At 38.1% G+C, this 17,698-nt stretch overlaps 1 protein-coding gene across 1 annotated transcript in view; it reads left to right on the top strand.

The window, feature by feature from the left end:
• Positions 1 to 3,431: 3,431 nt before the first annotated feature.
• Positions 3,432 to 17,698, top strand: part of atrnl1b (attractin-like 1b) — a 70,706-nt gene continuing 56,439 nt past the window's right edge. The window contains exons 1-8 of the mRNA XM_015021137.1: positions 3,432 to 4,564; positions 8,648 to 8,731; positions 10,610 to 10,723; positions 10,908 to 11,036; positions 11,125 to 11,333; positions 13,681 to 13,855; positions 15,767 to 15,854; positions 16,474 to 16,735. Coding sequence (XP_014876623.1) covers positions 4,314 to 4,564; positions 8,648 to 8,731; positions 10,610 to 10,723; positions 10,908 to 11,036; positions 11,125 to 11,333; positions 13,681 to 13,855; positions 15,767 to 15,854; positions 16,474 to 16,735 — 1,312 coding nt within the window. The 5' untranslated portion in view covers positions 3,432 to 4,313. The remainder of the gene's footprint in view (positions 4,565 to 8,647; positions 8,732 to 10,609; positions 10,724 to 10,907; positions 11,037 to 11,124; positions 11,334 to 13,680; positions 13,856 to 15,766; positions 15,855 to 16,473; positions 16,736 to 17,698) is intronic.

The raw sequence follows: 17,698 nt of genomic DNA, 5'->3' as shown, positions 1-17,698 counted from the left end.
TCTTCTGGAGTTCCTACAAGTATCCCAGTTTATTTAGGGGATGTTTTAATGACAGGTGTCATACTGAAGAGCCTCTGCCTCCAAGATGACGTATGATGTTTTGTGTATGATCTGTCCTATGTAATCATTTGAAAGAAAATTAAAGACGAAAAGGTGAAAACAAAACCCCATCCTTGAAAGATTTGTCAAGTACCTTGGTTAGATATCATCCTGTGACCTGAATATTTCCCAAAACTATTTAATTCAAGCTGGTTCCATCTGGATTTTTCTTTGCAGCTTGAAAATACAGATTATTTTGTCTTTTTATCTGTCCTGGATAAATTGAAGTCCTATCTTTGGGGAGATTTCACCTTTAGTCAGAGAAGGTTGGCAGATGATGTCAAGTTTTTTTACTCCTTGTTCTAAAGGCTTGAGTGAAAGGCAAATGTGAGTCAGGCAGGATGATGGCTCAGCAAGAAGTGAAAACCAGGGTGGTCTGGACTTTCTTGCCTCCGCTCTTTCTTTGTCTGCGAGCCCACTGCTGAAGAACGGTCCTGTTAATCCAGCAGGGGAATTCCTTTTGTGCAGTCCCATGGAGAGCTCTGTCTGGGCTGGAACTTGGACATCTTTTGCGTTCATATTAGGCTGCTTAAGGAAATTTTTGTAAGTGAATTGGGAGTAGGTGAGAAAAAAAGGAGACTGCTAAGTGTTAAGAAACGGCGAAAACAGACAGTTGAGGTGAACAAAGCTGTTGAAGGTGCAGACTCTAGGATCGGACAAAAAGCATTCCTCAGCTGTGAATCAGAGGTGAAAAAGGTCAACTCCGAAATAACACCAATCCCTGTTTAATTTGAGGCTCTCCCCTTTGTTTGCACACATAAGCAAAGACACATAATGGAGCGTCTTACTGCCCTAAACAAAGACTTTCCATCTCTGTTGTCATTACAAATAAATGTAGCCCAAACCATGTGCTTTCATGTGGAAACACACCCTCATCCCCCCAAAAAAAGGAAAAACTCACTGACTCTACAGCACCTTCTTGTACTCCTAAGAACATTTAGACCAAGAATACACAGGGTATACTATCTTTAGATTGGTGAAGTCTACTGTCCTGAACCAGTGCATCCAAAAGTGATGCATGCATCCAGCGGCTGCTGTTTAATTTAGGAAATAAAATAAAAGTGATGCATGTACCTGCACATTCTCCGGTGGTTCAAGATGGGGACTGATTACCTAAAGTGTGATCATATTATTTTTAGTTAAGGTGTGATCTGGTTAACAGCAGGCGCTGTGGAAAACAAACATTGGTTCTTCAGAATTCAAAGTGTTAGGTGAGGTAAGAAAATTCTTGGTCTGGCATCTTCAAATGCTAACTTCTGAAATACCCTGGGAAAAATAACTATTTACATGAATGTATTAAATTTCCTATGATGGAAATATATATAAATTGCCAACTGAAATGTTTGCACTGAGTGAAGCTTCTCGGCAGACTCTTATAGTTTAAGGTAAAATACTTTTACAAAGTTAGGCATCTTTTTTGTTTTCAGAGATCTTATTTAATAGATATAATTACATAGTTATTAAATTAAATAAAATTATATATTTTTTTCGTGTTTTCTTCTAAGGTGGTTTTACTTCATGAAGTGTGAGTGTACCCTTAGTGGCACTGTGCAACATTGCCATCTGCAGGTGGAACAGCTAACGACTCCACATTTTTATTTAATATCACCAGAGAGCAGAACAAGTTGAAAACGAGTTGAGACACGACAAATATAACAACAATCAATGCTTTTCCTATATCTGAGTATTTGATACGACAGAGAAAGAGACAAAGTGATTCAATTCTCCTGTTTGGAAGGAAAAGGCAAATTTAATTGTTTAGCATTAATCAAACAGAATGTAGTTAAAAGAGCTTTAGGTAAATGAAGGAACAGAAACTCAATTTGTGAATGCTGAAAAGTGGTGAATTTGTAAAACTAGTATTAAATCCACTTCCAATATGTTTAAAGTTTTTAGATGGGAGTGGTCTTAAGACAAATCCCTGAGGGATTTCATTGCTACAATAAGTTAGATGACACTATTTATATATATCTATCTTTTTAAAGCTGTGCTTGAAAAAGATAGTTATCAAACCCACCAACAGAATCATTACAGAGCCCAATAAATAATTATATTTTCACTATGAAGCAAAAATAATATTTTTTTTATTATATTCCTCTCTGATAACAATTCTTAGTAATGTTTTTGTTTTATGTGTTATTTTCTACAGTCTTAATGGCCTCAGAAGGCATGAAAAAAAATAACATTTTCAAGTTGGTATTGAAAGGGCGTTAGCCACATACATGTTTATTGTAAAATTTTTACTGAGCAAAAGGAAACTGAAATGCCAGGCATTCAGTTTTAATGATCTTTCAATAAGATTTTTTTCTGTGAATTTTACTGCATGATTCTCACTTGTGTAAAACTAATATCCATGCTGAAAAAAAACCTTCGCAGACCACTCTCTCTGTCTGAATGGAAACTGGTGACTCTTATGAATTTTATTATTTGTAATGCCTTCATCACACAACCACTGTATGTCACAGTGTTTATACTCCTGGAGTTTGCTCTCCGGTGTATGCGTCGGTTCTCTCCAGGGACTCCAGCTTCCTCCCACAGCTCAAAAACATGGCTGTTAACTGTTCTCTCATAAATCGCCTCTAGGTATAAGTGTGTGAATCATTGTTTGTCCTGTGTGTCTCTGTGCACAAGGACACATCTAAAATAATACAACCCTTAGTATGTGCTGCTGCTTGTTTTAGAATTATCTGATCTACCCTGAGTCATCTAAACAGCAAAAAGGATTTGGACATTAGTCAGGAAATCATTTATTAAAGCCACAACTTAAAAATCTTAGGATAGCTTCAACATCAATATTTTTGTTTGTTTTGCTTGTATATTTTTTTCCAGGAATATCTTATAACATCTTATTGGTATAAATCATGGAGTTAGTAACTATTTTAGTAACTTATGCTTTTTTCTTAGTTGTCACATTCTGTTATTACATTGTAAAATCGATGTTAAAACACACTCCTCCCTACCACAAGATAAATGTTTTCTTCTTTCTTATCAGAAGGAAATCAAGCTAAACTGGATTTTTTTTAACATTTTCTGATCACTAAAAATGCAAAACTATTTTATATGTAAACATTTGTTTTTTAAACTAATAATTTTCTTTCTTTTTTTTATCACTGGTTTCTGAAAAGATAATCCAGTTACCAAAACTTTCACAGACCGTCCACATAACCAACTAATAATTATCAGATAATAAACGCTTTTATAAAAATTACCACAAAGGCGAAAGTAGGCATCTATATTTTGGGAAGTCCTTGACCTACATGACTGTTGCATTGGCCAACTGTGTCCGTTTCTGAGCGCTGTCTCTTTAAGTGGGGCTTGTTTGCAGTGCGCATGCGCGTGCTCTGTTTAGTTTTCTCCAACCTGAAGAGCTCTGGCTGCCTAGCTTCGCATCGCTGACTGTTGTTGTGAAGCTTCGAGAGAAATGAGACCTTCCCCCCCCCCCCAGCTGGAATATAAAGGACGTTAATAACAGACGTTAATGTGACAGAAAGCCACGCTTGAGGAAGTCTGGAACCGCAGTGGAAACCGACTGTTTGGGTGAAGAATAGCTAAACTGTTCGCTGAAAATACCCCCTCAGCAGCCGGAGCAGCAGCAGCAGAGGAGCAAGAATAGCCCTCACGGATCCCACATCACAGCACATCCACTGCGGCAACCCTGTTCTCTGACTCTGGCGGCTACAAACGCTTCAACCACTTTTGGGTTTTCTTGTGTGACTATTTGGGTGGAAAAAAAAAAATCTTCGGCGAAAACCCAGTTGCTAGAGGAACTACCCGCTTTTAGTATAGAGGTTTGTTAACGCATTAAAATGGCTGCTGAGACGGTATTTGCGAGAGAATGGTTCTAATTCAACGTATCAAACTGCAAATGAGTTACTCTGGCTAACAAACTGTATTAGTTTGGTCTATGAGAATATACAGCCAACAGCAGCTTTTGATTTAACGTTTATTGTTTCTTTAAATAGGCGCTTCCAAGGGAGAAGTGGTGACGGGAATTCCTCTCAATCCAAGTCTATGCATGCGGTTAACCGAGCAGCTTTAGTAGACACGCATTGCATTTATTTTAGGCCTTTTTAAGTCTTAATCGAGTGTGCCCACCACTCAACGAACATGCAGGACTTCTTTGTTATAGTTGAAGCGTCCTGAGAAGTCGAGGCTTTCTCTCTGAGAAGGCCCCGCTTGGTCGACCTGGAGGGGAGGAAGAAAGAAGAGGAACCATGGAGATTGGAGGAAGATGTAAGACTCGACTTTTTCTATTCGGGCCGAAGCTAGTTTCGAGGAGCGATCCGAGGGGAATCCACAAATATCTGGTGGTGTATGCTTTGTTTTCCTTCGTGCTGTTAACGCACGCCTCCCCGGCGAAATCCTGTGACAAGAGCTGTAACTCGGGGAAATGCATCAACGGATCCTGCGTCTGCGAGCGAGGATGGGTCGGAGATCAATGCCAGCACTGCCAGGGGAGGTTCAAGTAAGTGGCCGAAATTCCTTTCCCGATGCCGGGCTCTGAGTAATTTCTCTAGGAATGATCGGAGGCAGGGATCAGTAGGTGAGCAGCATCCAGCGGCTGCTGTTTAATTTAGGAAATCGGTGGCAGTGAAAGTCATCAGGAGACAGGAACAACAGTGGGTCCTGCTTGTGCAAATGAGCAAAAACACTCCTGCTGACTCACTGCGCAACAGGATGAGTCCTGGTCAAAACCCGTAATTGTGGGGAAAGTTAGCAGACCTGCAAACGCATCCCACAGTATTAACACAAACACTTTCAAAACCGGCATGATGTACTGTACTATCTTTTACCTAGCGGGTTCATACTTCTTTTTTTTATTTTTTAGCAAACCTCCTGACTGAGCAACTGTAAAACTTATTTCCATATTGTTATTGAGCCTACAGCACAACGTTATCCAGAGTCCAACACAATAATTTTGGCAGCTACACACAAACATAGCAGGCTCTGAGGGTGATCTACAAAACACAGCAGCTTATCTTTTTAATTCGGCCCCCAAGCTTCAGGGTATTACATTGGGACTTTAAGAGATAAATCAACACAAGATACGGAATAATTGTAAATTACAGTTGAAACCAGACGTTTAAATACACTGAATAATAAGACACACATTTTCCCATGGTCTAAATTTAAATCAGACCAAACTTCTCTTGTGTGATTAATACCAAAATGATTTATAGTCACTAAATGGCTCCGAGAAGTTGTAAGAGATTTATTTATTAACATCTTAAAAATCCGAGGTTTATCAATTAGTATCATGTTTTCTGCTCAAGTAGGAAATCAGAAAGTATTTAAAATATGAAGTGATGAAGCAGCCTTCATTCTTTTGACTCTATTTGGATCTTTAATACTTTAGCTAATTTCTATGCAGGCTTCACACCTGTATAATATTTAGTAGTGTTGTGTTTAATCTGTATTATTTGGGTCAAGCCTTTCGGGTCTCTTTCCAAAAGCTTCTCACAATACTTTGCTGGAGTTCTGGCCCATTCCTCTTTACAGAACTGGAGGAAATGAGTCAAGTTTGGAGGCCGCCTCACCAACACGTCTTTTCAGATCTACCCACAACTTCCCTTAGAAATGACCTTATTAGTAAATAGTGTTCAAAGATGTGTTGCTTGGCATAAGTATAAATTAGAGCTGCACAATGTCACCTTCAACATTTCAATATTAATGTTTGCAATTGAGTGCCATGTAATTATGTATCAAGTTTTAAGAACTTTTAGATTAGGGTGGGGAAATAGTAATGATGTAAAATTAGACAAAAAGAATCGTGGATGATTTTCCTGATGCAATCGTTGTATAAATGGTGGGAGAATCTGACTGTGCAAAAACTATTTGTTGAGTTATCAAGCAATAAAGACACTTAAAAATACAGTTTTTCTTTAGAAATTCTGCTTGGTCTGAATCATTTTTTCTAAAACCGTTAAAAAGAAATGGAGTAAAGGAGTCTGTAAAGTCATAAGTCGCTTCAAAGCAACGGGTTTTAGTGTGTTGTTGAATTGTTTATGTCAGAAGGTTGCATTTGACATTAGGTTTGGAAACTATGCTACGGCTAAGAGAAACACGGTGTTAAGCTAGAACAAACTGAACTTAGGCACTTGTGCATATAAAGCATGTTTTGTCACATTCAGGGTTTTCATTTTTAGAGGAAGTGACTTTTTTCAGCAGTCTATGTGGACATTCACCATTGTGTAATAATTTGTGCTGCCTATTTTTTATTTTTTTTTGCACTGTTCAGTATAGTAACTATCTATTTGTCCACATACCTATCAAGTCATTTGTCACTGCTTCCTTATATTATTATGTTTATCCATCCATGCATTCATACATATGTCCATGCATTAATCATCCATCTGGTTGTCAATTCATTCACCTTCTGTCTTGCAGAAATATCTCCCATAATTACATAATAAACATTTGCATTATGTTTTCAAAAAAAAAAAAAAAGCTAAAATGACTCTGGACCTCTAGAAAGTTCTGTAAAGAAAAGCGTAAAATCCTGCTATCAAAAGATGTAAGTTAGATAAAGCGTACCTTATTCCACATCAAATCTATTCTCTTGATTTAATGTTTGGAGGTCTGTGTCATAAGATCTTCCAAATAAAAGATCTTTGTCTCTTCTGGGCATCGCAGCACATATTCTAAACCAATAACACTTTCCTATGCACTGACTTATTGACTCAAAGTTGCAAATAGATTTTCAATGAAATCCCCAAACATATAAATCAGTTTGGCTTTGTGACAAGAGTGAGCACCCAGTGGCTTTGAGGAAACATCTGTAATCCACTTAAATTTCCATAAACCTCTCCACTCTCGCAGCAGTGCTTTTATTGGATGAATTCTCAAAAGGCAGGAATATGTGTCATTTGGTGGCGATGCAAGACAAAACAGATCGGGTAGATATAATAAAATCTAAGGATGCAATGGCAGAATTAATGACTGCTAGCTTGGTAATGCTGTTGGATGGCCTTTCATTAGCCGCTCTCAGTGGCGCAGATGTAACTCGATCTCTATAAATAGCGTTGTACTTAATGTGGTTACAGGTTTTTGTTGCTGGTTGTCATCAGACATGTTGTTGGAGTAACAACATGCAAAACACAAGACACTTTTGAACAGTGATGTTCTGTAACATGTGGCATGACCATAACTGTGTGGAAACTTTGTTTTGATTCATGTTTATGTGTGTGTGGTGTCGCAGTTCTGTAAACCACATGAGACTCCCAAACGGATTGTGTTTCTCACTGTAGCTTCAGGTGCAACATGAAAGATTAACCCTTTTTTTTTTTTTGGACAATTAAACATCCTGTTGTCTTTTCTCTTGCTGCATGTTTAATTCATAAGATCTCATCTCCATTGCTTAGTGGGAAGGAGCCGGAGTAAAAATCTTTTTCTTTTTAAGGAATATAGTGCAAGGATCTTGGAAAAAGAATTGATGTCCCGTGGACTTTTTATGGTTTTGTCAAATAAAATCTTTGACGGACTCGGAGTAAAGTCGCAGTTCCTCCACTTTTACGTGTTTTTCAGACTTTGTAAAACAATAATCTTCAGTATGTTGTGTTGGTTTGCTACATAAAATACAAAGAAAATGCACAGAATTTTTCAGTTCCTAACATAGAAGAATTTGAAATAGTTTTCCAAGGTGCTGTTTTTTTCCCACCAGCTTCAAACTACTTTAAATCGGAGAGTTTAAAACTCTCCGAGGGTCTAATAGTGCAGCAGTCAGTGTTTATTTATCTATCTATCTATCTATTTATCTATTTATCTATTTATCTTATCTTATCTTATCTTATCTTATCTTATCTTATCTTATCTATCAAGCATGCTGTGCTTTTGTGATGCATTTGCTTCCAAACATCAGAGAGGAAAATCATTTTCGGGCTCCTTTCTTACAGAAGGTGTCTAATTATTCGCCCTCTGTCGTTTTGAAACATGGCGGTGGGCGGTCATTTAAAGGCATTTTTCTAAGGATGAAAGGACCTTTTTCTAAAGACTAAATGGTATCTTTTGGTTGCTTGGGCCTCTTCCTGTGCTCGCTGGGCTTCTTCAATGCTGACTGTTTAATCTGCAGAACTAAAGGCACACTGTGAAGTTATAATTTAGGCTTTTTGGGCAATTTAGTTTTTGGGAAAATTCTGTTTTGGTTTAGTATTTAAAAAAAGAGAGCTGTGATTGTAATTTCTATGCCTTTTAATCAGTTTATGGAGCTGAATGGGTTGTAAAGAAACGCAGTTCTTTTAACCTACGTACTCAGAAAGCATTTGGATGTGTGTGGGCCCACAGCAGAGACCCCTCCCATCTGGGCAGAGAGGCGTCATCACAGGGACGGGGGGAGGTGATCATAAACAGAACTCATGTTTTGATGTTCGGTCACCCTTCCCTCTGAGGGGAGAAAACCATAACAACAAAATCTGATCATAGCTGAATCACCACATCCTCTCACCGGGAGGATGAAGCGTTTACATTGTTTTATTAATATGTTTTCCACTCTGTGCATACCAATCCACTGAAACAATTTCTTTTTAATGTTGTTTTGTTTTTCGTTTTCCAGATTGACAGAACCTTCAGGCTACCTCACCGACGGGCCCTTCAACTACAAGTTCAAAACAAAGTGCACCTGGCTCATTGAGGCCAAGTGAGTCCTTCATTCGATTATTACGCAGAAGCTGAACAGTCGCAGCAAAATTAAGAATTTATTGATATTTACCTCGACAGTAAAAAGGCTTCAGGACAATTTGTCCCTGTGCTGCAGTCATTTTTATTACTCAGCTGCTGCCATTTTATCCCAAGTTAATCCCAACTGGTAAACAAGCAAACCATGTGGTTAAAAACGTATTTAATCAGTGTTTTAGTTTGTATAAAAAGGCTCAATACTTCCTGTTGTTCCACTCATTGTGGAACAAAACGGTAGTCAACTTGTATGAAATATTATCAAAGGGCCTGATCAAGCAAAAATACTTGCGATCAAACCCTGTAGATATTATTAGTCATTTATATTCACATGTTCTTGCAATAGGCAGAGTGTACGTGTTGATTGTTGGAAAGTTTCCTGTTTAGACCCATTTGTGCTCAAGCGTTAACTTCCTGTGAGGTGCTACTTCAATATTTCCACATAGCGTTCTTTCCTTATGATGGCATCTGTTTTATGAAGTGCACAATTTCTCCTGCAGTAAAGCAGCGCCACAACATGATGCTGCCACCCCTATGCTGCACAGTTTTGATGATTTTCCCAGTCTCAAACTTTCACTCCAGATGTAACGTTGGTTATTGTGACCAAACAGTTCCACTTTAGTTTCATCAGACAACAGGACATGCATCCAGAAACGAAGGTCTTTGTCCCTGTGTGCATTTGGAAAATGGAGTCTGGGTTTTTTATGTTTCTTTTGGAATAATGGCTTCCTCCTTGCTGAGTGGCCTTTCAGTACTGGACACATTCCACTGTGGATAATGACACAGTCTTACTAGCTTCAGCCAGCCAGCATTTTCACAAAGCCTTCGGCTTTTTTCTGGAATTGATTTTCACATTTCAGACTAAAACGAATCGTGTCTGGGAAACGGGAACCCATCTCCTTCCTGAGCAGTATGATGGTTGGACATTCCCATCATGTCTGTACTTGCATGTAATTCTTTGTACAGATAAACGTGACACATTCAACCATATGATTTTTTTCCCCAAGATTGATCCGGATTTATAGGGCTTCACAGTTCTTTTTCTGACTTTGTCATGGCATCAAACAAGAAAGCAAAGAGTTCCAGGTGCGATCTTAAAATATGTGGCTCCAATCAACATTTTCTGATGGTCTTTGGTTAAATTGAAGCAAAGTTACAAAGAATCCTCAAAACCTCCTGTGGGAGATGGCTTCTTTTTTGTGTGGAGTGATGTGGGCACAAATGTGGAGCGCCCACTTAACTTTAGTCATCCTTTACAAAACGGCATAATATAAAACTTAACAGAACATGCAAACGTTTCTGTATGATTGTGTTTCTGCTACTCTTTCACAAACAATAGTTGTCATGAAGGATTAAGACCCTCTATATGCCAATTCTAACCACCATTTAGAATCATTTTTTTTAAACAAGAAATGTAATTAGCCAAAGTTAGTTTGCTATTTTCAGGTCCAGTTGGTTTTGGGATGTTTCTCTGGTCTAAAAGCATTGTTAGACCAAAACAAAATAGTTCATTCATATTTACTTTTTAAATTAATTACAAAGCTGTTTTCTTTCATACAGAACTCAAATTGCTGAGTGTAGCCACTTGATGCTTTTTTTTTTTAAAAACAGACGCAAATAAAAACTACTTCAGTAGTTGAATGTTCTGTGAATTTAAACATTATATTTTTTTGTAGCTGTTGCTGATTTCTGGTGCATGACATGACTTTTAAAGTTATAGTTTTTTAATTCTATTGTTTTTATTTGCATCTTTTTCTGCATGTTCCTTCCCCAATTAAGCTGTAAACGTTATTCCAACTCTCTCTTATCAGACAGAAACACTTGAATTTTTTTTTTCTTTCAGCCCTAATGCGGTTCTGCGGTTAAGATTCAACCACTTTGCCACAGAGTGCAGCTGGGACCACATGTACGTCTATGACGGGGACTCTGTTTATGCTCCTCTGGTTGCTGTTTTCAGGTGAGAAACTCCAGATTGATCAGTCGATATGCACACATCTAAACTTTGAAGTTAGAAAAAAAACATGAAACCACTTTCTATGCCACTAGTTTGAAGTTTTTCTATTTCAGATTGAACATTTTTTGTAACATTTCTTCAGAAGTATTTAAAAATGCTAAATGGGTTTATGCCTATATTTCCACAGTGGCCTGATCGTACCAGAGACGCGAGGTAATGAGACGGTTCCTGAAGTTGAGACGACTTCAGGCTACGCACTGCTACACTTTTTCAGCGACGCTGCCTACAATCTGACAGGATTTAACATACTCTACTCGTAAGTATTTGATGCTAAGCATGTAAGTTGTATTTCAGCTGATAATTACTTGAACCATTCTTTTCTACTCATTTATTTTTATTTCCAGGATAAACTCTTGTCCCAATAACTGCTCCGGTCATGGGAAGTGCACGCCGGGGAACTCGGCCGCCAGCAGAGTGTACTGTGAATGTGACAAGTACTGGAAGGGCGAGGCGTGCGACATCCCCTACTGCAGGAACAACTGCGGGAGCCCCGACCACGGCTACTGCGACCTCACCGGCGAGAAGCTGTGTGTCTGCAACGACAGCTGGCAAGGTGAGAGCCGAGGGGGCAGGGGAAAATGATGACGCTTATAAGTCAAAGTGACTTCTGCAAGTGGGTGGGCTGTGAATGCTGATATAGGCCGGTATGGATTTTCACTGTATGTTAACCTTGAGGAAAAATACCGAGGTTTCACAGTATTTACAAAAAAAGTAGGACGTTTTCTTATTGCTTACATTTAGAATAAAATCTGCTGTTATTCGTGCTATCTTGATTACCACGTTTCTAATGAGGTTTCCTCTAAAATCAGGGTCTTTTTATACAGAGTACAAAATTATGACTTTGTTTAAAAATGATCCAGATCTTCAGGCATCAGCAAAATATTGCTGAAACCTTGTGATAACTCCACTCTTGTGAAATGTGGGCAGAATTTTTCTGCACCATATGCTAAATTGTTGGTGATGTCATGAGCAGTGTGATACCAGGCAAAGCAGGAACAGCTGTGTTGTGCTATGACACAATGTAACGCTGATTGCTATCATGTTGATAAGCCCTTTGACTGCGCCTTATTATATTTTTCCAGCTGGAAGAAGGCAAAAGCTTTTGCATGATGGAACTTGACAGTAATTCAGCATGCCCTTCACTAACACACACTGATGTTTGGCAACCTCTTGCATTTGATTAGTTCAGGATTATGTTCAGGTGTGGCTTGCTTGCAGTTTTTATTAGTGAAAATATTCCTGCCATACAGATACAGTTTGCATCTTAAAATTGGTCAACTTTAGGAGCATGTATTTTTGTTTTTTTATATTTTTGCCTTGAAGTGCAATACTCTGAAAAATATTCACATCACTTGATCTTCTTTACATGATGTTATATGACAGCAACAAACTTTGGTGTGTTAGATTTACAGTTCTCCTAGACTGTTTCCATTTGACTGGTTTGAATCTTACATGAAGAACAGGGACTTCTTTGTTTCAATCAGAAACTTCTCATCGTCGGTCACATGTGTGGGGTACCCCAAGGTTCAATCCTAGGACCCCTTCTTTTCAATATTTATATGCTCCCACTGGCTCAGGTTATAACAGGAAATAAGATCAGCTACCATAACTACGTGGATGATACACAGCTCTACATCACGATGTCACCAGGTGACTCTGAACCCATCCAATCACTGAACAGATGCTTAGAACAGATAAATGTGTGGATGTGCCAAAACTTGATCCAGCTGAACAGAAACAAAACTGAAGTTATTATCTTTGGACCTAAAGAGGAGCGAACTAGAATCAATGCACAGCTTCAGTTATTACAGCTGAAAACCAGCGATCAGCCCAAAACCTGGGAGTAGTGATGGACTCTGACCTGAACCTTCAGAGCCACATTAAGACAGTCACAAAGTCGGCCTTCTATCACCTGAAGAACATCTCCAGGACTAGAGGACTTATGTCTCAGCGCGATCTAGAGAAACTCATCCATGCGTTTATCTTTAGCCGTATTGATTTCTGCAACAGCGTCTTCACAGGTCTGACTAATAAATCAATCAAACAGCTGCGACTGATCCAGACCGCTGCTGCTCGCGTTCTCACTAAAACCAGGAAGATAGAGCACATAACACCAGTTGCAAAGTCCCTACACTGGTTCCCTGTAGCTCAAAGAATAGACTTTAAAATACTGTTAGTTTAGAAATCACTGAACGGTTTAGCACCACAATACATTAAAGATCTGTTATTGCTGTACCAACCGTCTAGACCCCTCAGATCTTCTGGTTCTGCTCTGCATCCCCAGAACCAGAGCCAAACGAGGAGAAGCAGCATTCAGCTTCTATGCACCACAAATCTGGAACAAACTTCCAGAAAACTGTAAAACGGCTGAAACACTGGGTGCCTTTAAATCTCAACTTAAAACCCACCTGTTTAGAGTTGCTTATGGCTAAATTAGGGTGAGAGTGGGGATTTTGATGTCTTCGATGTTTTTAATGTTTTTATCTTTATTTTTCATGTATTTATTAATGTCACGTACTGTTTTTATTTCTCCTTTAATTATGTAAAGCACCTTGAAATGCCTTGAATTTCTTTTAAATGGCGTTTTAACTAAAACTCTGGGGTTTAAGAATCCTTGTTAAATGGTGTTTGAGCTCTGAGTTTTAGGAGTATCATATTAGAAAGAGACAGAAAACAAAGGTTCACCACACTTGGACATTTTTTGTTATAAAAACTTTGTCTATCATGTTAAATACTATTAAACCATATTTAGTTTTGCAGTTGGAACATGACAAAATGTGAAAGGAGTTCATATTTAAGGGGTATTGAAACCTAAAAGTCAGTGTGGATGTGTTACAAAGAGCTTGTTGTATTGTGTTGTATTTTTAACTTGTATGTCGTAATGCCTTCTCTCTCTGCAGGCCCAGATTGCTCACTGACTGTACCTTCAACCGAGTCCTTCTGGATCCTCCCAAGCGTCAAGCCCTTTGGCACCTCCCTCGCCAGGGCTTCCCATAAGGCCGTGGTGCAGGAGAAGGTCATGTGGGTGGTGGGTGGATACACATTCAACTACAGCTCATTCCAGATGATTCTCAAGTAAGTTGCTATATATTTTTTGAGTTACCTAATCGTTTATCGTCTTAAAATTAGACGGCTTAAAGAAATTGCAATAGAAACCACTGAAAAAATACTTTTGATCTCTGTCTGGTTATTGGTGATATTTGCCAGAGAAGCCAGTACCACTATTCTCAGAATTGTTTTCTGATTTATTTTGGAGAGATCAGTTGCTGGTGTGGCCAGTTTGTAGTAGAAGCTGCTTCTTTGGAATTTTTGGTTCGTTTGAGGTTTTGTGTTTCCATATGAACGGCCTTTTGTTGTCGTTGACGTTCGGCTCAGCGTTTATTAATCACCAGGTGTGATGACGATTCCTGATGTTCCTGCTCTGTCTTGTATGAATAACAGAGCATTGATGTGACCAGGTGTTCCTGTTTATTGCACTCAAGCTGTAAATTATGTACACTCATCACTGTGCAGAGCCTATGACTGAACCAAACCATTGTTTACTTCTTTACAAATAAAGGCATCGGTTCAAGTGCTAGTGACCAGATCCAAACCAACATGAGTGGGGAAAGAAGCCACCATTGATTCTGAATGTATCTGCATTATTCAAGGGTTTAAGAATGTTTATTTACACTAAAATAACAGAGCAAAATGCATTATGTAGATTAATTACACACAGACTGTTTTCAAGCTTTCATTTCTGTTAATTTTTCTGATTACAGCTAATGAAAACAAGGTGTTTAAAATTTGAATATTAAATCAGACCAATAAAAAACATGTTTACAACCAAAATATGTGTTTAAAGAAAGTTCTGCTTAGAAAGTATTTTCAGAAATTACTTTTAATCTGACAAACTAGGTTTGTTGGTGCGTTTGTTATAGGTATTTAATATGACCATATATACACAGACACTGATCATGCTGAGATTTTTAACTTCTTCTCAAGACAGACACTTAATTTCTGATCTGTTGTCTGTTCTAATTAGATTCTGTACATTTGGAAAAACACCACAATTTTATGGTTGCACTGTCTTTATACAATTATTACAAAAGAAAAATACTTCTAACATGAGTTACTTGCTTTTATATCAAGCTGAACCCACCCTTCACTTTTCATCCAGTCTCTTAACTATTTCTTTGTTGTGCTGATGCTTCTCACACCGCAGAAACTTGTCAGACGGCCTCCAGGTCTTCCTCAGAAGAGAGATTTTATCTCAAGTATCTTCCTGATAATTATAATGATTATAAAAACTGTTGAAGGCAAAATGTCTTGTATTAGCAGTTCTGTCGCCTACAAGCATATACCTGGGTACATTCTGGTAGCAAAAAAGCAAAAATCACTCATGTTGCTGCTCATTTATTAGATGTTATTGGTTATTACTGTTAGAATGTTGGGAAATGATTTAATTTTTATTTTTAATAAACATGAAGGAGTCTTAATGTTTGACTTGTCATTAAGTATAATTTGGTAAATAACATATTTAATGCAAAGTTGACACTTTTGATGGACTTTTAACACAAGTTTTAATGTAGCTTTGCACTAAAAGTGTCATTATTTACCAAATAATGCAATGTTGACACTTCTAATGGACTTTTGGTTCAACTTTTAGTGCAGCTTGGCAATAAAAGTGTCATTATTTACCAAATTACTCATCATGACAACAGTCAAACATTTATGACGACTCCTTCATGTCCAGGAGTTATGTCATGTTTATGACAGTGTTTTGTCAGTCTTATGCACACCACTTCAAATAAAGTGTTACCAAATAATTCTAGTTATAAAAATATAACATTCTTTTATTTTTTTGTTATTGATCAAACATCAAACCATCTTGCCGCAGTGGAACAAACTGCATATGCATTTTAGTGGATTTTATAAGCATCTTCAATGGGATTTCTTGTTGCACGTTGGACGTTTAGTTGACATGTGACATTTGTTTCTCTGCAGCTACAATCTGGAGAGCGGCGTTTGGAACACGGTGCCCATCACCGTTGGCCCTGTGCCACGATATGGACACTCACTCGCTGCCTTCCAGGTATCTACACCACTACAGACACCCAGGTGTTGCGTTCTGCCGTGCACGGTTGCTTTGACACGTCTGACATACTTCTATAAAATCACAGTAATTGTTACAAAACAGGAAGTTTTATTCAGCATATATAGGGAATGACTAGATCTAAATTCACGAAGTAGGTCCAGTTTTTTATTATTTTTTGCTGAAATACTGCTAATAAACTGTGAATGAAATTAGATTTTTTAGCCACCTGCTTTCAGAATGAATGTAGATGCTGTTTACATAAGTGATAATGGATTCTTTTGCCTATGGATTGATTTTAAAGTTGTTGAACAATGGGAGCCGATAGTGTTATCAAAGCTCCATCCAGTGTCGGCACTCCAGTTATTCAGATTTACCACGTCTGGCTTCTTCGTCGGATTGTTTTGGGCATGAAAAAGTCGGGTATGAGTCACATTGCGAAAAGGCTGTAGATATCAAGCTGCTTGATTTTTAAGAGTCTTATATTTGTGATATTTTTGAATATTGCAACAATGTCAGTTGAGATTAAATTGAATCAATCTTGCAACAATCTTCCCGTCAGTATCCTCTCCCTCCCATGCATTCGGTAACAAACCAATCAAGCTTGTCTGCTTTCCAGGATGACATCTACATGTTTGGTGGGAAGCTTGAAGCCAGCTGGGGCAACGTGACAGACGAGCTGTGGGTGTTCAACATGCCAAGTCGAACGTGGCAACGCAGAAGCCCCGTCGTCGGCTCGCCGGCCCAGACTCAGGTTTACGCTGTGGAGGGCCACACGGCCCACTGCGTGCAGCTGAGCAGCGGCGAGACCATCATGCTGGTCATCTTTGGTTACTCCCCTATCTACAGCTACATCAGCAACGTACAGGAGTACAACCTGAGTGAGTCCCAGCTCCGCTGTGAAACCCGGCACCGCTTGATGACCTCAGTCATCCCATTTCTAGTTTAAAAGTTTACCTCTTCAAAAGCTCTTACACTGAATAGTGAAGCTTAGTTTTTAACTCATGTGTAAACCACATGAAATTAACTGATTTCACTTTTTTCTGATTCAGTCAGTTGATAAAAAAAAATCATAAACCAAACAGTTACAATAATAAACAGCATAAAATTTCATGTTTAACTTTTATGATGGATTAGGATGACAGGAAAATGACTGAGATTAATTCATGTCTGCTATTTATTTCACTGATGGCTGAATACTTGTTTGTGTCTGTTGCCGGCTTGCTGACATGAAGAATGACAATCAGTTAAATACAAACAAATCTTGTCTTAAGATTTGTATTTTGTTCTTGTTTTGTTTATAGTTAATACTTTGCTGCAGTAAAGAGCTTTTATTTATCTGTTTTTTCCCCCACTGCGCACTTTAGTTGTTTCCATTCTTGCAATGCCTTGCAAACATTTTTGTAAGGCAAAACCTTTTCCACATTTAGTCACGTTACAACCACATGATTGGGATTTTACGTGACAGACCAACACACAGTCGTGTTCAATGGAGATAAATTTGTTCCATTGTTACTGCAAGTATATAACGTGTTTCAAAAAGTAAAATAAGAAAAACATGCATTGCAAAAGTGAAACTTTGAAAAACTTTGAAATAAAAAAAAATATGTTTTTAGAGTAATTTATTATTTGTACATAATAGTTGATTTTTGTTTAATTACATTCTTTTCAAATAGTTTTACAGATTCTGTTTCACTCTTTTGGGACATATTTCTATTTGTCTCAGTGAACAGTATTATTATTGGTCAGCTTGAACATTAGGTTCTGAAATGCTTCTTGAAAAGTTTTTCAAGATTTCATTTCATTTTGATATATATATAAACACCAGAGCAATAGAGGCTCAG

Source organism: Poecilia latipinna, unplaced genomic scaffold (genome assembly GCF_001443285.1).
Source record: "Poecilia latipinna isolate Pla-1442-1.1 unplaced genomic scaffold, P_latipinna-1.0 Scaffold2729, whole genome shotgun sequence".
In the NCBI taxonomy this organism is placed as follows: domain Eukaryota; kingdom Metazoa; phylum Chordata; class Actinopteri; order Cyprinodontiformes; family Poeciliidae; genus Poecilia; species Poecilia latipinna.
The sequence above is the reverse complement of the archived record's forward strand: the minus strand, read 5'-3'. Positions and strand labels throughout refer to the sequence as shown.